Here is a 23,076-nt window from a genome sequence, read left to right as displayed (position 1 = left end):
GGGTTCAGATGCAAAAGCCTCTAAAAGCCACTTCGATCAAAAATGAGATGACGATGCTGAGTGAATTCTCTCTGCATATAGTATAAGTTCATAAAATACTTTCACTTCAAACCCATTAAATCTCAGCCTCAGCCCATTCAGAAGAACCAGTACTTGGGTAGAAACCTATACATAGGAGTCTGACAAGAATGCTTATTTAAAAAAAAACTTCAGACGGACTAAGAGGCTTTTGCATCTGAAGTCTTCAAATACATTAATACAAACAATACAAAATACAGTTTCATGCTTTTGATTAGCCAGGAGTGATGTTTACCTGCAGTGCACAGTGATTGGGTGGTTTCCAGACTGCTGCTGCTGTTTCTGAACTGCAGCGATGATGTTGATCATGCCTTTCCCATCGGAGGGGATGCCCACCTCTGGCCAGCCGTGAAAATGAAACTGCCTCACAGCGCGAGACTTATTTTCCTGCAGAGAGAAAGAAAAATTAGAACACCAATTACACCAATAGCAAACATAAAAATACAGAGATAAAGTAAAAAAAAATCATATGTAAACCACAAATAATTTTCATTATAAGAGATCCTGTAAAGTGAACTCACTCTGTTATTGGTGACGAGAAGGTCCCTAACAGTGTAGCTTTCACTTTCCTCCTCCCTCTTCAGCTCAATGGACATGTCCCCACAAACCATCACACCATCACTAGGCCAATACTGAGCACACTTCTCCTGCAGATAGTGGGGAAAAAGACACATCATTTTTTGGGGATGGAATATGTTTTTTTTTTCTATTAATGTTTCTGTTACTAGCCCAATATCCAGTTGCATAAAACACCTCAACAGCGTAATTTTTCCTTAGGGTTCCCTTAAATTTAAGGGTGTTGTAGAAAATTAAAAGACTGTGGCCTGAGGGAAGGGCAAGGCCTGGGGAGTAGGGGCACAACAAATCAGCAATGCATTGTGGGGCCTTACAGTTTAAAGCTAATATTTTAAAATCAATACGAAATTGGATGGGTAGCCAGTGTAGGGAGGATAAAATAGGTGTGATGTGTTTCCGTTTGCCAGATCCTGTTAAAAGCCTTGCTTCGGCATTTTGAACCATTTGAGGTCTATTTAGAGCAGATTTGTTGAAAAAAGAGAAAACAGAGTTACGATAATCTAATTGTGAGGAAATAAAAGCATGGCTAACCATGTCAAGATCAGAGTCCGATAAAATTACCCTCAATTTTGCAATATTTTTTAGATAATAATAATAAAATAAAATAAATAAAAATCGGACCAAAAGTCTAGAATGGCAGTCCAAAGACATTGACTGGTCAAACCAGACGCAAAGATTTCTGAGGCTCGACTGGACAGAGGAGCTCGGAGAACCAAGGTCTTGAATGATTGATGGGATTTTGTCTTTTTCAAATTAAATTGAAGACAGAATTGCAAGCCACTATTTTAAATACAATCCAATAAATCCGATAGTTTGTGAACATCAGAGTCATTGAACGAGCAATACAACAACTGTATGTCATTAGCATAAAAATGGTATGACACAGTGACTACGTTTACATGGACAGCAGTAATCTAATTATTGACCTTATTCTAAATAAGACAATATTCTGATTAAGGTGTTTACATGAGTTGCTTTTAGAGTACTCCGTTCATGTTCCCGTTTTACATGTGATAGAACATAGATCGATTATGGCACGTCATTACGTCCCCATGCCACACTAGGTTCTCCAACATCCAATCATAGTGTGAGTTTGGCAGGTGTGTTAATTTTATGGGTTCAGGAAACCCGCTAACTTCACCTGCGGGTGTCGCTGTTGGACAGTGTTACTTTACATTAAGAAGTATAACAAAACATGCGTTTTATAATGTTTTATATACATTTATGTTGATTTATTTTTGTAATATTATGTATTGTCTCTTTCTGTTTTTTTTTTTTTTGAAGAGACACTGCCCCTCTTTCATCCTTATTGACAGCCTACATTTAGAATAATATCTTTGATTAATGATGAAAAAGGTTTAAAAATCATGACTCTTTGGATTGTTTTTCCTGCCGTCGAGCCACAGGCGTTCACTGAATGACCCATCTGGTTTGCGATTACAGATAAAAACTTATTGTATTTTACTTTTGCAATGAGCATAATAATTACAACAAAAATAAAAATAAAAATATAGAGAGAGGACGCAGTGTTCACAATGAAGAGTCAAGTAAAACACACACCGCCCATAGCGACGCTTTATGGCAACGACATTTCAGACTGACAGATCCGTAAAAGATAAACGAGACTTTTCCGCCATTTGTTCCACATTCCACTGTTTTGTACACATTGTTATATTAAGTATAATTCCAATTATGTTTTATTGGCCACAATATTATCGATGATTGTTGAAAGGGGCACTTTTGATTAATTTTCAAAAAGGGCAGAGGCTCCAACCCACAAAGCCTCCCCTCTGCACTTCCCTGGTGTGCGTTACGTTGTGTCCTGTCACAAAATGCGGTAAAATCTCCGACATGACATTAATAGTTAGATTAAGGTGTGTACATGTCTCCGATAATGCGACTAAAATAGGCATACTCCACATGTCTTAATCCGATTTATGTGTAGTTAGATTATGACTTTAATCAGATCGCTGTCTAGATTATGACTTTAATCAGATCGCTGTCTACATGGTAGCCTCTTAATCAGAGTATTGTCTTAATCAGATTAATATCGGAGTATTTGTTGTCCATGTAAACGTAGTCATTGTTAAAATGTCTCAATTTTCTCAACAGGGCTAATGTACAGTAAAAACTAAATTGGACCCAGGACAGAGTGGCTTCAGACAGTATACCATTTACATATACAGAAAAGGTTCTGTCACACAGTCACCACTATAAAACAGCAGTCACCCAACAATAACCAACTCTTTTTCCAGTCTGTTCAACAATATTATGTGGTCCACTGCATCAAAAGTCGATGATAAATCCTATACAACCAATACAGAGTACCTTCCAGAGTCAGCAGTCATCTATACTTCATAAGTCACTTTGAACAGAGCAGTCTCAGTAGAACGCATCTTTCTAAAATACAGACTGATACTTATCCAAGAGTTCATTGTTACTTAGAAAAGCTGTCAGCTGCTCTGCTACTACCTTCTCCATGACTTTTGAGAGAAAGAGCAGTTTTGATAGTGGCTTATAGTTACAAGGTTCTGCTGGGTCCAATTTGGGCTTTAAAAAAAGAAAGAAAATCCAATGGATATGAGGATGGCTTCATCTTTTCAAGCAAGACCATGACATCATCTAAGGATCATACTACACGTATTTATGATAACTGAGTAACAGAAATGCAATATAATATACATAATTATGTTATGTATATCAGTGGAGTACAGACCTATACATAATGCACCGTTATGTTTTAATTACCTTAGAATGAGCCATTTCTATCTACATACACTACAGGTCCCCTTACTGTGAAATCATTTTGTGCCTTTATGTTTCTACAGTAGTAGAACAATGTTCTCTACAGAGCGCTAGTCACTCTCTGCTCTCAGCAGAAAAATGGCATTTTTGTCCTGTGTCGGCCACCGCAGCTTCTTTATGTGCTCTGAAAGCGACGGGCATGCAATCATGGTCAGGAGCATTTCCATTGTGTTGTGGTGATTTTGTTGAGTTGTGGTGATTTCGTTGTGTTGTGGCTATTTTGTTGTGTTGTGGTGATTTCGTTGTGTTGTGGCGATTTCGTTCTGTGGTGTGTTGATTTCGTTGTGTTGTGGATCATTTCCGTCGTGTTGTGGTGATTTCGTTATGTTGTGGATCGTTTCCGTTGTGTTGTGGCGATTTCGTTGTGTTGTGGCTAATTTCCATCGTGATGTGGCGATTTTGTTGTGTTGTGGATCGTTTCCGTTGTGTTGTGGCGATTTCGTTGTGGCGATTTCGTTGTGTTGTGGCGATTACGTTGTGTTGATGGCGATTTTGTTGTGGCGATTTCGTTGTGTTGTGGATCGTTTCCGTTGTGGCGATTTCGTTGTGTTGTGGATCGTTTCTGTCGTGTTGTGGCAATTTTGTTGTGTTGTGGATCGTTTCTGTCGTGTTGTGGCGATTTCGTTGTGTTGTGGATTGTTTCCGTTGTGCTGTGGTGATTTCGTTGTGTTGTGGATTGTTTCCGTTGTGCTGTGGCGATTTCGTTGTGTTGTGGATTGTTTCCGTTGTGCTGAGGTGATTTCGTTGTGTTGTGGATTGTTTCCGTTGTGTTGTGATGATTTCGTTGTGTTGTGGATCGTTTCTGTCGTGTTGTGGTGATTTCGTTGTGTTGTGGATCGTTTCCGTTGTGTTGTGGTGATTTCGTTGTGTTGTGGATCGTTTCCGTCGTGTTGTGGTGATTTCGTTGTGTTGTGGATTGTTTCCGTTGTGTTGTGCCTTGTTTCCGTTGTGTTGTGCCTTGTTTCCGTTGAGTTGTGGTGATTTCGTTGTGTTGTGGATCGTTTCTGTCGTGTTGTGGCGATTTTGTTGTGTTGTGGATCGTTTCTGTCGTGTTGTGGTGATTTCGTTGTGTTGTGGATCATTTCCGTCGTGTTGTGGTGATTTCGTTATGTTGTGGATCGTTTCCGTTGTGTTGTGGCGATTTCGTTGTGTTGTGGCTAATTTCCATCGTGATGTGGCGATTTTGTTGTGTTGTGGATCGTTTCCGTTGTGTTGTGGCGATTTCGTTGTGGCGATTTCGTTGTGTTGTGGCGATTACGTTGTGTTGATGGCGATTTTGTTGTGGCGATTTCGTTGTGTTGTGGATCGTTTCCGTTGTGGCGATTTCGTTGTGTTGTGGATCGTTTCTGTCGTGTTGTGGCAATTTTGTTGTGTTGTGGATCGTTTCTGTCGTGTTGTGGCGATTTCGTTGTGTTGTGGATTGTTTCCGTTGTGCTGTGGTGATTTCGTTGTGTTGTGGATTGTTTCCGTTGTGCTGTGGCGATTTCGTTGTGTTGTGGATTGTTTCCGTTGTGCTGAGGTGATTTCGTTGTGTTGTGGATTGTTTCCGTTGTGTTGTGATGATTTCGTTGTGTTGTGGATCGTTTCTGTCGTGTTGTGGTGATTTCGTTGTGTTGTGGATCGTTTCCGTTGTGTTGTGGTGATTTCGTTGTGTTGTGGATCGTTTCCGTCGTGTTGTGGTGATTTCGTTGTGTTGTGGATTGTTTCCGTTGTGTTGTGCCTTGTTTCCGTTGTGTTGTGCCTTGTTTCCGTTGAGTTGTGGTGATTTCGTTGTGTTGTGGATCGTTTCTGTCGTGTTGTGGCGATTTTGTTGTGTTGTGGATCGTTTCTGTCGTGTTGTGGTGATTTCGTTGTGTTGTGGATCGTTTCCGTCGTGTTGTGGTTATTTCGTTGTGTTGTGGATTGTTTCCGTTGTGTTGTGGTGATTTCGTTGTGTTGTGGATCGTTTCCGTCGTGTTGTGCCTCGTTTCCGTTGTGCTGTGGCGATTTCTATGCGTTGTGGTTTAATTCTGTTGTGTTGTGGCGATTTTGTTGTGTTGTGGTTTAATTTAGTATGGCTGCACTACTGGGCCACCGTATTAAAGGGATAGTTCACCCTCAAAAATTAAATGATCCCATGATTTACTCACCCTCAAGCTAGATATTTTAGTTTATAGTTTTAAATTTGGATAATTTTCAAACAAAAACCCATCACTTTGTTTCAGAAGGCCTTTAACAACCCCCTGTGAGTTGCGTGGTAATATTTCATGATGGATGGATGCACTTTTTTGGACTTCAAATATCCTCCTCTATTCACTGCCATTATAATGCTTGGAAGAGTAATGAGATTTTTTAACATAACTCTGATTGTATTTGTCTGAAAGAAGAAATTCGTATACATCTAGGATGGCTTGAAGTAAATCTTTAAATTTTTGGGTGAACTATCCCTTTAGCAATGTCAAGGCTAAATCACAAAAATAAACAAACCTAGTATGTCACAGATGCCACAAACATAAAGTCAGGAAGCAGGTGAACTTACCTGTCCTCTCTCCTCCAACTCGGTCAACATAACGATAGAGCAGCTCCTCCACTCCCAGATCATTCTCCAGAAGTCCTCGATGGTGTGCTGCAGGGGCCCCTGACATGCCATGTACGAGTCCTTTTGCCGATAACCCTGCATTCACACACACACACTAGGTATATCTCATGCACAAATCATGGATATACATTACTGTTCAAAAGTTTGGGGTTGGAAAAAAAATGGTTTTCAAAGAGTTATGCTCAGCAAGGCTACAATTTGTTTGATCAAAAAAATACAGTAAAACAGTGACAATTGTGAAATATTTAATATTAAGGTAAAATATATTCCTGTGATGGCAAAAGCTGAATTTTCAGCATCCATACTCTAGCCCTTACGGTCACATGATCCTTCAGAAATCATTCTAAAGCCATGTCAGGAACTAGGGACTTTAGGGTGGTACTCGTGCTGCGTTCCAGTTCGTTTTTATCATGCCCTTCACTCACAAACTTCCCTCCGTCTCGTTCACTCGGATGTGCGTCATTGCTTACGTTGCATGAGTGTCAACTATTGGCGGAAACTTTGCAATGGACTGAACTGGAACGCCCTAGGCCCTTGATCACTTGGAATCCACTATGGAGTTGATTTATTATTATTATTATTATTATTTTTTCTTTACGAAATTGTTTAATACAGCATTCTATATGTATATGGATGTGTTTGGAAGTGTACATATGAAGTAGATTCGCTCACTCGGTCAAAATCGAGGGAACAAGGGTCTGTCCATATAAACTTCCCTTGTCCACTTCACAAAGTGGAACGCACTTCAAAAAGTGCTTAGGGAATTTTGCAAGTGCGTTTCTTAAAGTGGAGTGGAATGCAGCATCGGTGTGTTTAGACCATAGGGACTAGGGTCAAAATGAAGTTTCGGGTAAAAACTTTCCCATCAGAATGTCCCTACTAACGGGGTAGTACTTTTTTAAAATTCAGCAACTTTTGTAGCCTAGAAATCTAGACGCACCCTAGTGGCAGCAAATTTAATCTGCCCGCAAGTGTCGTCTAGGAACTCTCAATACCCTTCTGAGCTGTATTCCCCTCACTCTGGACGGGCCAATCACATCGTGCATAGAGTCGGCGGGCGGGGCCATAATGATGACGGCCGAGTTGCGTTTGCGTGCTTCTAGTAAACACAGAAACTGGCGAACGCCGGCGGTCTTTCAAATCAGCTTTGACTGCGATTCTAGAAGACTTGGAGTTAAGCTTTTCTCTGAGAAAAGAACAAAGAACGGCACTGAAGTCATTCTTAAAAAGGGAAGATGTGTTCGGAGTTTAGCCGACCAGATACGGTGAATGTTTAATCTATCAACAAGCTCTGCTTCACCTTCGTTGCTCTGGTTGGTGGTAGCGCTATCCTATCGCGTGCAGAGGGAGTTTGAAAGACAACCGTTTATCCCGCCCCTCGGATTGAGCCCTGTCAATGGTGATCTTCCAGACCAAACATCTTGATGTGGGTCTGGCTTTGTCAGGCTACAACTTTTGGGGATGTAACTTCCAACATTTTTAAAAGTCTGTCGCAGTGCATGCAGTAAGAGTTGTTTGCTATTCGAATCAACAATGAAGTTTAAAAAAAACGGCCAATGGTATGACGACAAGGTTCAGGCTTTCTTAAGCTTGTATGCAGAGGACAAAATCCAGCGTGAACTAGAAAGGCAAGAAGTTCAATAACACCAAACTAATTGGCCTATTCTTCACTTGTGATCAATTTAATGCAGGGTTGTCCAAACTCGGTCCTAGAGGGCCGCTGTCCTGCAGAGTTTAGTTCCAGCTTGGCTCAACACATCTGTTGGAAGTTTCTAGTACGCCTGGTAAGACCTTGATTAGCTTGTCCAGGTGTGTTTCATTACGGTTGGAGCTAAACTCTACAGGACAGTGGCCCTCCAGGAGCAGGATTGGACACCCCTGATTTAATGTGTACTTGCTGAACATTAAAAAAAAAAACTACTGACCCCAATTTTTTAAACAGTTGTTTATATGATGTCTGTAGTAACAATATATTAAAAGCATTCATACACCAGAACACTGCATAATTTAGATCTCCAGCACTCTTTGGGTGGTACCGAGCAGATTTATTCGTGCAAGTGGACACATGCAGCAAGGCACAATACTAATGACAAAAAACAGGCTTTTGTTCATCATTATAGTTATCTTTCAGATTGCAAAGCAACTTGGGTTTTAAATGTAGCAGAACTGGTGAGGTTTTCCTGTTGATTACCTTGCTAAAGGGCTTCAGTCACACAAAAGAAAGAGGGAATGAAAGGGCTTTCAGCCAAAACAGAGCTGCCCCACTCTCACTGGAGATCTGGCCAAAAACACACTAAAGCGTCTTCCTCCCTACTGCTTGCTTAAGCTGCTGTCTTCCTCATCATCATAGAACTTCATAAGTGATTGATTTGGAAAATGTCTACACAGGTAGCCACTCAAGAAACTCTTAAGATTTAAAAAAAAAAAAGATTTTAATAGAGCTTTTATTACGGATACACTTTAGTATAGAATCCCCACTGAGTTTGTCCAGGCTGCCTATCTCAGTACATGCATCCATATAACTTCATGACTCAAAAATGTTTCTAAACTACACCCAAAAAGAAAAAAGCACGCTGTGTGGTTTCTCAACAGAGCGTAGAATATTGTAGCATTACCTTCAGGGTTCACTGAGCGGTATTTCGGTTAGATGAGAGTAAACGCTGGCTGAAGTCAGACGGGTTTTACTCACGTCTATAAAAGAGGCGTTGATGTAGTCTGTGTTCTCCTCCCCTCGTTTTACAGGGATGATCACTCTGTTAAACTCATCTAGATGAAACAGCAAAGGTTCAGAATGAAACACAGGAAGGCACATACTGATAAATGGACACCTCAAATCACTGCCACAGGTAACATATAAAAAGATAAAAGTATGAAGATACGTATAATGTAATTGGATAATATAAAGTATAAACTAGGCAACTCTGTGAATTTTTTTCTCCAGCAAAGAGCATGTTAGAAACAACTGCACTACCATTCAAAAGTTTAGGATCAGGAAGACGTTTGGGATTTTTTAATGCTCATCATGGCATCAGAAATACTTTTTTCTTTTTCTTAAACTGTACTACTGTGAAATATTACCATTTTAAATAAGTGTATGTATTCCTGTGATGCAAAGCTGAATTTTTAGCAATACTTCAGTCTTCAATGTCACATGATCCTTTAGAAATCATTATAATATGCTGATTTATTAGTCAAGAAACATTTCTGATTTATTATCAATGTTAAAAACAGTTGTGCTGCTTAAGCCTAGTTCACAATGCCCGATTTTTGCCCCAATTTTGAGTCGCCGACAGGTTTTGTGAAATCGCCGACAAATGCCCGAGATCATAGGCAAATCGGTGCTCGTGCACGCAAGTGACAATCACGCTGTGTGAATAATCAAAGACGCGATCAGAGAGAATCTGCCGACGAGTCGCTGACGCCCATGAGATATTTGGCATGCTAAATATCTGAACCTGTCGGCGATTCAAACTCCTACTACTGTGTGAACTGCGTTCTGACTGAAATTTACACTGACAGCCAATGAGAGAGTGAGATACAGGGCAGCAGGAGCTTTATCTGCTTACCCCCAGGGCATCCAATATGTAGGTGTGTTTGTTTCTTCAGTAGAACACAAATTAACATTTTTAACTCAAACTGGTGCTCGTATAATGCATGTCAATGGGGTCTAATTCTAATTTGACCCCATTGACATGTATTAGACGAGTTCTACTGAAGAAACAAACACACCTACATCTTGGATGCCCTGAGGGTAAGCAGAAAAACATACAATTTAAATTTTGGGGTTAACTATCCCTTTAATACAAACCCGATTCCAAAAAAGTTGGGACACTGTACAAATTGTGAATAAAAAAGGAATGCAAAAATTTACAAACATAAACTTATATTTTATTTCCAATAGAAAATAATTGATATATCAAATGTTGAAAGTAAGGCATTTTGCAATGTGATGCCAAATATTGGCTTATTTTGGATTTCATGAGAGCTACACATTCCAACAAAAGTTGGGAAAGATAGCAATAAGAGGCCGGAAAAGTTAAATGTACATATTAGGAACAGCTGGAGGACCAATTTACAACTGATTAGGTCAATTGGCAACAGGATTGGGTATAAAAAGAGCCTCTCAGAGTGGCAGTGTCTCCTCAAAATATTCAATAAATATTACTAAACTAAAATATAGTTTATTTAATGACATTTATTTAATTGAAAAATAGTTGAGGTGTACGGTCACATATGAATGATAGTAAGGAATACTTCAGGGCTAATTACAAGAAGAGCATAACATATTTACATATAATATTAATAATGTTGCATCTCCATCACTCTCTTTTTTAAAATGCTACTGCAAATGCGGTTGATGTAATAATCATTGTACACTATACTGTACTGTTTACCAAAAATTGCTGCAAATACCTGTACAGTGAAGCTGTTGTCTATTAAAATGTGTTGACACCGCGCTGGTTTGTTTAGAACTATTGAGAGCGCCGTGATCACGTGACCGCGAGATGAACGCAAGTCTCAGCTCTGTTATTCAACAGCTCTGGTTTTAACTGTTATGCCACACTAAGTGCGCCAAAGGCTATTTGTTGTATGAATTTCGTATTAAAACTTTTTTTTAAATGCAAAGCTTAGACTTTGTTTTGTATCAAAAACAAAAAGTAAGTGAGTCACGCGATAGAGCTAAGGAAATGCAGCTGAACGAATACGCTGCGTGCGTCTTTTAAATAGCGTGAAAAATGAATGAATGAGGTGGCGGCCGGTGTTGATTCTGTGACGGACCGCCACAAATGAGTCTATGTGTGGGAAACACTGCAGACCATATACTGTATCAATTACAACATATATTGCTTTCCTATAGCTCAAACAGTAGAGCATGGCGCTAGCATCGCCAAGGTCATGGGTTCGATTCCCAGGGAAAGAAAGAATTGAATGCAATGTAAATCGCTTTGGATAAAAGCGTCTGCCAAATGCATAAATGTAACTGTAAATGTACAACATCATGACTGCGTAGAAGAAGGATCAGGGTTGAAATGGCCAGCCTGCAGTCCAGATCTTTCACCCATAGAAAACATTTGACGCATCATAAAGAGAAAGATGCAACAAAGAAGACCAATGACAGTTGAGCAACTAGAAGCCTGTATTAGACAAGAATGTGACAAGTATATTTTTTGAGAAGGGTTGATGCCATGAAATCAACTTATTTTTCCCTTTAAATTAAAGTTTCTCATTTAAACATTTGATATGTCATCTATGTTGTATTCGGAATAAAATATTGAAATTTGAATCATTGCATTCTGTTTTTATTCACAATTTGTACAATGTCCCAACTTTTTTTTGGAATCGAGTTTATATTTTGTAGAAGAGGCGATACTTATTTATGGTTCTTTGAAAAAATAGGAAGCTCAAAACAACGGAATTGATATGAAATAGAAATCATTATAAAATGTCTTAACTGTCAGTTATTTTCTTATGTTTCATACTTTTAATATGCACATATTTTAAGGCATCCTTGCTTCATAAAAAATAAATAAATAAATCACTGACCCAAACTTATGAATGGTAGTTTAGTTTTGAAGTTATTTCCCCAAATCAAAATCTGGTTATAAAATATGGATACACAACTCACATGGAATGATTTGCAAAACACGATTTTTCTTCATGTTGGCAGGCAGGTTCCCTGTCCTCATCTTGTCATTCTGGATTTTAATGGAGGTAAGTTTCTAAAAGATAAAGATAAAAACAGATAAAAAAACAGAAAAAAAACACGGTACCAGAGCAATATAATTCCTAAATATGCAGAGCGTAAGAAAGAAATAAAGAATACAAACTGTTTGTGCCACCTTAAACTCCGCCTCCATGCCTCCACAGCCAGCTCCAGGTAACGGAGCGTAGAGTTTAGACAGGTGAGACTCCAGAGATGTAACTTCTAATTCTGTGTCTCCGTACAGGTAGTGCTCTAGCAAAGCTTGGAATATAAACACATACTGCATCTGTAGGGAGAAAGAGATGGGGGGACATTCGTTTGAGACATTCCTCGAGATAACTTTATTAATGGGAAATTTTGCGATGAGCTTACATCAGTCTGCACCATCTGGCAGCGCTGGGCTCTGATTCGTGTGACAAATCCGAAGACGTCGACCTTTCTCTCTGCACCCATCATGTCCAGCATAGCATCGATCACAATGAAGGTCCCCGTTCTGCCCACACCCGCACTGAGATGAACAGACGAGAATCAGTTCATGGACATCACTTACCTTGCAAACGGAAAAAACCTGCTCACATAGAGTAGTTAGAAATTTTTAAAGAAGATTTTTGAATGCCTGTGAAAGAAGACTCTTGTGCTCACCAAGGCTGCATTTATTTGATAAAAAATAGAGTAATATTAAGATATTGATAGTTTGAAGATAATGAAGCTCCTTACCTGCAGTGAACCACTATGGGTCCAGCATACTGAGGGTTGCAGGTCTTGACCTTTTTTAGGAACTTCAGCATGCCAATGGGAGTGAAAGGAACCCCGAAATCAGGCCAGCTGGTGAAGTGAAACTGTGTGACCAGCCTCTGGGGCTTCTTACCAGACAGATCACCCACCTAAACACACACAGAAGAGTTTTTCAATGTTATCCTTCACCAAACAAAACCTCAACTATATTTCTTGTAATGACAACCTTCTCTCTTTACAGGTAACAAGAATAGACCTTTTTAATAGGATAGTTCACCCAAAAATGAAACTGTTATGTTTATCTGTTTATGCCCAGGACATTCAAGATAATGCATGTCAATGGGGTGTAATTCTATGAGTGTAAAAAAAAAACATGCACAAACAACTTCAAATTAAACCCTGCGGCTCGTGATGACACAATGACGTCTTAAGACACAAAACCATCGTTTTTTTTGAGGAACCAAACAGTACTTATAATTTTTTTATACCTCAAATACAACACTCTATCCAACAGCCGTGAGCACGCCATCCCTTTCGCTGGATGAGGTCAAATTACATGATACGATACACGATAGACATCACTTCCGCCGCTTGTATGCCTTTGAGATACACCATATTGTGTCATTTGACCTCACCCAGCAAAAGTGATGGCGTGCAGTGATGGCTGTTGTACATAGGGTTGTACTTGAGGTAAAATAAATTATATAAATATTGTTCGGTTTCTCAAACCGATCGTTTTGTGTCTTAAGACCTCAATGTGTGGTCACAAGCTGCAGGGTTTAATTTGAAGTTGTATGTGCATGTTTTTTTTTTACTCTCATAGAATTACATCCCCTTGAACCGCATTATTTTACTGGCACACTGCAACGGTTTGAGTTAAAAATCTTCATTTGTGTTCAACTGACAAAACAAACACGCCTACAACTTGAATGCCCAGGAGGTAGGCAGATAAAAATCAAATTTCCATTTTTGGGTGAACTATCTCTAAGTGTTATAATCTTATATCTTATAGGGGGCAAGGTGGCTCATGACCAAAGTAACACTGTGTTACAGTTTATTGCCACTTAACTATAAAAACATTAAAAACTATTTTTAATATGAGCTCTTAATCATACATTGTGACTATGGAAACTTGTTTACACCACAGAATACAAAGAAAAGAGAAGGCAATTGTGACTTTTTCCTTTGCAATTGCAAGTTACATAATTGTAATATGAAATCGCAATTGGGACTTATAAAGTCAGAATTGCAATATATAAACTCAAAATTGTGATAAAGTTTATATCTCGCAATTCTGACTTCATAAAACACAATTGAAAGTTTATATCTAGCAAATCTGACTTTATAACATACAGTTGTGAGTTTATATCTCACAAATCTGACTTTATTAAATGCAATTCTGACTTTATAATTCACAATTGAAAGTTTATATCAAAATTATGTGATTAGGTAGCTGCATACCAGTTAACATTCACTGCATACATTTGAGCAGTTAATAACATTTGCTAGACTAAACATCATTCAAAATTCAATTTAAAACTCAGCCTTCCTGAATATCGCACTTTCTCCAACTAGCAAATGTTTGGCCCAGTGATACACTCTTTGTACTCTGAAAAACCGAAGAACTTAAAAAAAAAAAAAAAAGCTTCTCCAGGACATTTGACACTTTCTCTAATTTTACATGTGTTTTCCAGGACTGGACATTTTTTCATCAATTTTCCTGGTTTTCCAAAATGAGTGGGAACCCTAATATTTTGACACAAGACGGAGCTAGCACTTCTTTTAATTGGCTAAATTAACCAGTTTTAATACATTTCAAAATTACAATGTCAACCAATTGATCATCCTGTTCGATAAATCGGTAATGATTGTAACCAGGCAGGGAAACTTCTGAGAGTCCTACCTGCTGAATGCAGAACTTGCGGATAGTATAGTCAACCAGAATCATCATGTCCTCCACTGACACGCGGATATTTCCGTAGGTCCAGCATCCCTGGTCTGGCCAGTACTGAGCACATTTACACTGCAGATATGAAGAACAGTATATCATAATCATCATCATCACAGCGGTGATAATTCATCTTTATTAATGGCCATCTTTCTCAAAATTGCACTCTAAACCCATTATGTGAGACCGCGATAAGAGCCGAGGCTATAAAATCAAAGATCAGCTTACTCCTCTTTGACACCAGACTACATCTGATAGATTCCTTGTGGCATTTACCTCCTTCCTTTCTTTCAGATTGGTTACCATGACGATGGTGGCAGTGTTCTGTTCCCAGATCATCCTCCAGAAGTCATTGACCGTTTCCTCTTTTGGTCCTGCAATAAGAAATCTTTAGTTTAGCTTTTTGTTCATTCATAATTGTGTCAAGAATATTTATGAAAGTCACCGAAACCATTTGTTTACCTTGTGCAGCAATGAACTTGTTTTTCTCCTGGTATCCCTGAAAAACATTTGAATGTGAAAAAGATTCTTAGTAAGGATTTAAGCATGCATGCTCATTCCCCCTATTTTTACAGTTAGATGACTTTCCATCAAACACTCACTTAATCTTTGAAAACACTAACAACTTAAAAATAGTGTCCAAATGAAATGTAACATTTCAAAATGTATCATTTCAAAATGTATATTACAATGTTGTGATGACTAAATTCCAAAACGAAAATTATTAAAATGCTTTTTAGTAATTGGAATTTGTATACAATAAAATATAAATATTAGATTAAAAATGTAAACTTAAATTTGAATGCTTTCGTAACTAAATTAAATAAGTTGAAGTTCTAAAATGACTAAAACTGAAAAATAAATAAATTGAAGCTAAACAAATAATAAACAAAACTAGTAAAAATGACTGCAGCTAAAAATAAACATTAAAATTTAAAGATAATTCAAAATATTAATAAATACCATATCAGTATATAAATACGATTATAATAAAACTGCTTGAATTTACTTGTAAATGTTATGTTTTATGGATTTTATTTATTAAGACAAATGTCTTACATTTATGTAGGAAGCGTTGATGTAGTCTGAGTCAGGAACACCCTCCAGTGAGGTCAAATGCACCCTAGAATGATCATCTGAGAAAAAATTTGAACATGACAAATAGATTACGAAAGGAAATTATAAGTCTCATAACACTGTCTCATTTATAACAGCCATTTTCACATAAGGAACTTCTTTGTAGGCCTTGATATTCTGGTAAAAGCATGCTTTATCAGCTCTGGTTTGGAGATAAGTTGTGGGAAAGCCTTACAGGGCAGGATGTTGACATATCTGTTCTTCTCCTTATTCTCCTCCTTCGAGGCAGCATCACATGAGGCTTGAATGGGACATACAGGCAATGCCTGCAGAAAAAAAGAGACCAATCCTACAGTTCAAGTAGGCCGAAAACATTGACAAGGTCCATCTAATAGGCGGTACAGATATAAACAAGTTAGATTAAAGCACTCTTTTGCGTTTCAAGCTGTACTGAAACTGATAATGTATTAGAAAATGTTGAAATTAACATTAACTAAGATTAATATATGCTGTAGAAGTATTGTTCATTGTTAGTTCATATAAGTAAAGGAGTTAACTAATGAACCCATATGGTAAAGTGTTACCGGATGATCTTAAAGCCAAAGATCTAGAATAGACATTACAGCCAAAATGATATTTAGTATTTTAGTAGACAAGACGAGGCGATGCAACTGTTGTGGAATAAACGAATAAAGAATACCAGACACAGCAGCAATTGTTCTGCCCTCTGCCATCTTTAAAGTTTAAGGCATGCCCAACTCAGGAACTTGGGTATCAAAATGAGGTTGCATTCATGTCTAATTTTTAACTAGGAAACATAATACATCATACAATTTATGATAATTCTGATAGCATGTGAATCCAGCATCGGATGCCTTTTTTGGGTCATTCCAAAGATGGTAAAAATACCAATCAGACCAATTGCTAAATAGGAGCACGGCCTTGTGTGTGTTTGTGCACCTACGTTAAATTCTTCCCGGAAGAGTTTATTGTCATCGGCCATTCTGCGGTTCATCTCCTCTTCAAGCTTGTCGACAGGAAGGGGCGGGTACTTCCTGTTGGTGCTAGGAGAGCGAGCCAATAGTGGCACACTCTGAAGTTCTGCGAGGAGAGGAGGCGTAAGGAGCGGGAAAGTAAAATGGAGAGGAGAAAGAAATATAAATATATTAAATATTTACATTAATGTTAAAGACAAAACAAAAGGAGTTTTTTTTCTCACAATAAAATATTTTAAGAATGACTTGCAGTTTGTCCTTTATCCATGTTGTGTACAGGACAACCAACAGGGGGCAACACAGTACAATTGAAGGTAAACTGTGCTTCAATCAAATCACTTAATAAAGATGTCAAATAAAAGTTGACACTAGTAGTGCATCCAACTCAATATATATAAGGTATGGTAACCTTCATATATTTGTTACTTTAAAAGACAAACATTGTAAAGAACAGTCACAGAAACACACACACAATCTCTAATTCCTACCTGTGTCGTCAGCTCTGCCATTGGTCAGGCGGAAGGAATTGGAGTGGCTCCCTGCCTGCTTGTACTTCTTAAACCTGCCACAACGGAGCAGAACAAAAAGCCAATCATTACCATGGTAACAGTACAATTCAGCCACATGCCCCCCCTGCTGACAATGTGGGTTTCCTAATGAATGGAGCTTTCTGAACACTTCTCATCTGTTCTATTATGATTATGCATGCGTGCACTGGTTCTTTTACTGCGTGTAAGTTATAACTTTGCTTTTATGCTTGGTTTTTTAAGCTTGAATCTATGCTACGAGCACTTTTTGTAGTGTACAGACAGCTGAAAGTTTCTGAAAACTGGGACTCACCTGAGCATGTACAGGACGATGATGATAAAGACAATGACCAGCAGAGAGGACAGGGCAACCATCACCGCCATGATCGCTGTGTCATCTGAGTTGAGACAAAATGAGTTGTTGAAATGCAGTTACAAATCTAAAATCGTTTTAAAAGTATTAGCCACCCAGGAACAAAAATGACGATGCTAATATTAAAGGAATAGTTCACGCAAAAATCTGAATCATCATTTACTCACTCTGTTGTTCCATATCTATATGATTTTCTTTCTTCTGCTGAACACAGAAGATGAAATTTTGAAGAATATGGACAACAAAGTTAACGGTAGCCATTGGCTTCAATAGAAATTCATACAGGATTGGAACAACTATATTTTTAGCTTTGCCATAACAGGAATAAATAGCAATTTTAAACTATATTACAATAGAAAACACTTAACAATAATAGTAATAATATAAAATAAAAATACATTTTTAAATAGTACTGTATACAAGTATCAAACAATGTCAATAGTAATATAATTGTTTATTTTAAATTATTTTAGCTAATAGTATGTAAAATATGTTGTATTTTTTCTTCTTTTATCATATTAAAAAAAGCAAAAATATTGTGCATATTTTATTTTAAATTAAAAGGAACTGTGTAAGAAATGTATTTAGTTAATCGTAAAATGGCCCTTATATGTCACTAGACTTTAAAGGGTTAGTTCACCCAAAAATGAAATTGATGTCATTAATTACACCCTAATGTTGTTCCACACCCGTAAGATCTCCGTTCATTTTCGGAACACAGTTTTTTTACACAAGATATTATATTTAGTCCGAGAGCGTATGGAAGTGTATGCACACTATACTGTCCATGTCCAGAAAGGAAATAAAAACATCATCAAAGTAGTCCATATGAGACAGCAGTTGGTTAATTTAGAATCTCTTGAAGCATCAAAAATACATTTTGGTCTAAAAATCCTTTCTGTACAGTATAGTGTGCAAAAAAAAATCATTTTTATACAGTATAGTGTGGATACACTTCCAAACGCTCTCGGACTAAATATAAAATATCTTAAACTGTGTTTCGAAGATTAACGGATGTGGAACGACATTAGGGTGAGTCATTAATGACATCAATTTCATTTTGGGGTGAACTAACCCTTTAATAAATAATGTTAATTTCAAATATTTATATTACTGACAACAGTAGTCCGGCCAGGATATTGTCATTTAAAAGTTGCTGTTGCAGCCCTCAACTGATGTTGATGTGGACATGTTGTGTTTGGCTCCATCCTCCACCTATCTACCAATCACAAAGTCAGTAGTGTTTTTGCATCCGGGTTGCCAGCTCTGCTCTAATTACCACAGCTGCAGCTACAAACGTTCCTGGGGCCCCTATCTGGCAACCTCGAGTCAAAGGGAGGGGGAGAGGGGATACACCGCTCTACAGTCATTTGAAGTGATTGCAGTACCAGTTTTGGCCACAATCTTACATACATTACTTGAACTGTGATATAGACAATATATTGGGATTATACTGACCATCGGCTACTCTGCTCCTTTATATATGAGCAATAGCTATTTAAAAACCCATTTTGGTAGGTAGACCAATTGTCGATTGTTTTTAAACTTTTGACTGATAAATGTATAAGCTACTCCTAACAGGTTGCATAATAGATGGTTACTAATAAACTATAGAAAAAGCTTCATTCTGCAAGCAAAATGTCAGTGAAAAATAAAATAGTTGTTAACGGAAACTTACCTTGCCCATCCTTATCTTCTTTACACAAGAAAAACAACAGCAATAGATTAGAGAATGACATAAATAGTAAGTAAAATAGTAAGAGTAAATGCAGTTATTTGCAAATAGCTGGAAAAAAAACAGTTCATTTTACAAAATTAACAAAAATGCAAAATGTACCTGGAGGCTTGCTGACGTCAGCTGTGGTGGCATCCGTAAAGGCAAAAGAAGTGGCTGTCTCGGGCCCTGAAGAGGACTGAGTGGATGTCAGATCAGGTGTAGGGATCTCTGCTGTACTCAAAACAGTAGTCTTGATGGTGGTGAGGGATGGGGACGTGGCAGATGGGGTTGGGGGGGCAGGTGGTGCTTCGGTGGGTACGAGCACAGTTGGAGGGGGGACGACAGGAGGGGCTGTGGGAATCTCCGGGGTCACCATGTCCTCAGAGTCTTTTAATCCCGTTGTTGCAACAAGTTCAGGTGACAGTGCCTTAGATGGGGTGGCTGATGGGGGCGCCTGGGTGACTGCGATGAAGGGTGACGTGGAGGGAGGATCTGTAGGTTTGGTGGTCAGGACTGCACCTAAAAAAAGGTGCAATAAAATACATATTCACATAACAGACTTTCATAGACCATTAATGCTAAATTGTACACTACCATTCAAAAGTTTGAGGTTAGTAAGATTTTATTTGAAAGAAATGAATAGTTTTATTCAGCAAGGACATTCAACATTCTATTAATCAATGAGTCCTGAAAATAAAATATGTATCATGGGTTAAACAAAAATATTAAGCAAAAAAACATGATGTGATGATAAGAAATGTTTCTTGAGCAGCAAATCCACATATCAGAATGATTTCTGGACTAGATAATAAAATAAATGACAGGAAAAATTACATTTTAAAATACACTATATTGCTAAACGTTTTGGGATATCTGCCTTTACATGCACATGAACTTTAAAGGGTTACTTCAGCGATTAGCATATGGCTTTGTATCAGTAGAAACCCTGGAGTATATTCAAATGATTGTGCTTTCCCCCCTCATATCCCCCTGAGACAAGAGATTTATGCATTTTATTTCTGGAAAAATTCCTCCTATGACGCAAATTGACATTGATATTTGCATCATAGGAGGAATGTTTGGCCAAAGGCTAAAGACTACAGCCAGCAGAGGGAGCCATTTCCGCATGTTTTGAACCTGCACATTTTAACTTCAAATTAAATTCTATTAAAATTAAGCTTGCAAAGGCATGAACTGAAACGCGCCAGACTGAACTCGCATTGTGAATGTATGCCGCGAGTGTAGTCGCGATTACCTCAGCTCTCATCACGAGACCTCATCAGCTCATTTTTTTCACTCCTGCAGTTAGTGCTCAGTGCTGGGATACTCGCGCGGTGACTCACTCATTATATTGAACAGACATGTTCAGTTTTTAAATGTAGTGTCTTCTCCAAATCAGTCACAGTAATCAAGTTGGTGGCTTTGGGAATGGCCTCACGGGGCAGCGAAGCATTCTGGGAATTGTAGTTTTTCATTCCCATGAGACAAAAATTCATTTTCTGTCTTTTCTCAGTCTAGAAGGCACCAAATTCAAAAATAATTTCACATTTCTACTACATTGATGACCCAGTTTAAATACAGATTCATCTTCCAAGTGCTGAAGTACCCCTTTAATGACATCCCATTCTTAATCTTTAGGGTTTAATGTGGAGTTGGCCCACCCTTTGCAGCTCTAACAGCTTCAGCTGTGTTTGTGGGAATTTTTGACCATTCTTCTAGAAGTGCATTTGTGAGGCACTGATGTTGGATAAGAAAGCCTGGCTCGCAGTCTCCACTTTTATTCAACCCAAAAGTTTTGTGGGGAAGGGCCATCCCCAAACTGTTCCCGAAAAGCTGGGAGCATGAAATTGTCCAAAATGTCTTGGTATGCTAAAGCATTAAGAGTTCCTTTTACTGGAACTAAGGGGCCAAGCCCAACCCCTGAAAAACAACCCCATACCATAATCCACCCTCCACAAAACTTTAGACATGGCACAATGCAGTCAGGCAAGTACCATTATCCTATTATTGCCAAACTGCTGAACACCTGAATTCAATGATTTGGAGGGGTGTCCCAATACTTTGGGCAATATAGTGTAAACTAAAACAGAAACAGATATTTTAAACAGTAATAAGATTTCACAATATTATTGTATTTTTGATCAAATAAATGACACCTTGGTGAGCATATCGAACTTCTTTCAAAAATCTTACCAACCACAAACCTTTGAAAAGTAATGAATGTTTGGGAAGTTTGGCATCTCAATGCTAACAATGAACACTAAGGTGTGAGAAAATGCTCTATCCTCCAGGCAATTCCTGAATAATTTTCTGGGCCTCCAAATTCCAAATGATTTTTGTATTGTTGGTTTATATTGATAAATAGCAAAAGTTCAATTTCATGGACTTTAAAGCAGTTTTTTTTTTTTTACTTTCTGTATAAATAACTGATATGAATATTCCAGATGAAATACAATTTATCTAAATTTAATAAGATGACAACTTACAGAAAGTTTTAACTCATAAGTCAAGATCAATCTGGGGTAAAAGTGACTCTGCAGGAAATGCATCATCACCAAAAAATAACAAGGCCTTCTAAGGATAATTAGTTTGTTGTTTCTAATGGAGGAAATGCGACTGCAAAGCTATTGCGTTTAAAAAAAGTGCCTTACCTGAAGGGTCAGGGAGAGTCTGGCCCGTGACGAGGGCCACAAAGGCCACATAGAGTAGCAGGAGCAGGGGATACACACCCATACTGCCCTGAAACAGAGTACACACAAGCCAAAAGCAATCTATGATATGTTTCAATGTCATAAATGAGTACTACTTCACAAATTCTCACATTAATGGCACAATAGAGATGTTTTGGCAGGGATCTTCATAATGGGAATTCCTGCGCTTGCCAATGATCAAATTAATTCATAAAGTTTGGTACAGGCTGTTCTGATGGAGGTGGAGTGAAGAGACTTACCTGAAGAAACGCAACCTGCATCACTCACTCATTCGCACAATGTTCTCCTGTAGATGACAAAAAGAAAACAAGATTGGCAAATCGTTGTCGTACATTAACATTCGCATCTATAATATTGTACATTTATAACATCGCTCACGTAGGAATGTCAAAAAAATATTTTTACTTGAGGAAACTTGGTTGATAAAAGAAAAATCATGCTTTAGTAAATCATAATAATGACAAAAAACATATGCCAAGTCATTATTATGAGTTAAAAAGTCAAAATATGACAAGCAAATAATTATGACATAGATAGAAAGTCAACTTCAGGTTAATCTCATAATTTAAAAATGTCTGTCATAATATGACATTTAATTAATAAAATACGACAAAATAAAAAAACAAGACAATAAACACTTATTTTTTTGTAATATTAAAATTTATATTGAAGTGAAATTTGACTAGTATTGGTATCATCAACTACTGATTTTTTTATCATTGTGACAAAACAGCTGCCATAAATAAAATCAATAAAACCTCATTGATAAATGTGCACACAGCTTCTGTATTGAGACGGAAAATGAGTCATTGCTCTCAGACTAACACAAGCAGAGATTTGAAGCTCATGCCATAAATGTGACACGTTCTGATTAGACTGGGTTTTCAAATTCATGAAAACAACCTCTCTTTCTCAAAAGAAATAAACTGAAATTAAATAAATTACTGAAATAGATTCATTATGGAAATTTGGAAGAATATCCCTCTCTCTTACAACTCCAAATGTGCTGCACATGGCCAGCCATCGAGACAAGAGCAACAGATACTAGACGGACAACATCCAAGTGTCTTTATTCATCCAACAGATTGCCTGCGGATTTGGTCCGAGGGGATTAAGCTCTTAGTTGCGAGATGGTTTGATGTGAGGAGCGAAAATTTTAATCAAAGCATCTGAATCCAAGAGCCTGAGGATAGCTAACCTGTGCTGTAATCTCAATGGTGTCTCACTGACTAAACCGTGATAATCCTACTGC

The 23,076-nt window shown here is 38.0% G+C and overlaps 1 protein-coding gene across 3 annotated transcripts in view; it reads right to left on the bottom strand.

The window, feature by feature from the left end:
- Nucleotides 1–22,113, bottom strand: part of ptpra (protein tyrosine phosphatase receptor type A) — a 29,092-nt gene extending 6,979 nt beyond the window's left edge. Inside the window, exons 1-20 of one of the 3 annotated variants that reach the window (XM_067422704.1) lie at nucleotides 22,064–22,113; nucleotides 21,765–21,852; nucleotides 19,234–19,632; nucleotides 19,075–19,092; nucleotides 17,337–17,421; nucleotides 16,985–17,058; nucleotides 16,466–16,602; nucleotides 15,737–15,827; nucleotides 15,484–15,560; nucleotides 14,887–14,923; nucleotides 14,701–14,798; nucleotides 14,380–14,499; nucleotides 12,459–12,625; nucleotides 12,114–12,249; nucleotides 11,878–12,027; nucleotides 11,664–11,757; nucleotides 8,727–8,803; nucleotides 5,978–6,112; nucleotides 600–725; nucleotides 314–465 (exon numbers count right to left, since the gene is read on the bottom strand). In XM_067422704.1, the coding sequence (XP_067278805.1) occupies nucleotides 314–465; nucleotides 600–725; nucleotides 5,978–6,112; nucleotides 8,727–8,803; nucleotides 11,664–11,757; nucleotides 11,878–12,027; nucleotides 12,114–12,249; nucleotides 12,459–12,625; nucleotides 14,380–14,499; nucleotides 14,701–14,798; nucleotides 14,887–14,923; nucleotides 15,484–15,560; nucleotides 15,737–15,827; nucleotides 16,466–16,602; nucleotides 16,985–17,058; nucleotides 17,337–17,421; nucleotides 19,075–19,092; nucleotides 19,234–19,632; nucleotides 21,765–21,852; nucleotides 22,064–22,084 (2,282 nt within the window). In that variant the 5' untranslated portion in view covers nucleotides 22,085–22,113. The remainder of the gene's footprint in view (nucleotides 1–313; nucleotides 466–599; nucleotides 726–5,977; nucleotides 6,113–8,726; nucleotides 8,804–11,663; nucleotides 11,758–11,877; nucleotides 12,028–12,113; nucleotides 12,250–12,458; nucleotides 12,626–14,379; nucleotides 14,500–14,700; nucleotides 14,799–14,886; nucleotides 14,924–15,483; nucleotides 15,561–15,736; nucleotides 15,828–16,465; nucleotides 16,603–16,984; nucleotides 17,059–17,336; nucleotides 17,422–19,074; nucleotides 19,093–19,233; nucleotides 19,633–21,764; nucleotides 21,853–22,063) is intronic. The other 2 variants (XM_067422705.1, XM_067422706.1) reach the window with 2 other exon arrangements.
- Nucleotides 22,114–23,076: the final 963 nt, after the last annotated feature.

This window comes from Pseudorasbora parva, chromosome 18 (genome assembly GCF_024679245.1).
Source record: "Pseudorasbora parva isolate DD20220531a chromosome 18, ASM2467924v1, whole genome shotgun sequence".
Lineage (NCBI taxonomy): Eukaryota > Metazoa > Chordata > Actinopteri > Cypriniformes > Gobionidae > Pseudorasbora > Pseudorasbora parva.
Note: the sequence above shows the minus strand (reverse complement) of the source record. Positions and strands in the feature narration are given on the sequence as shown.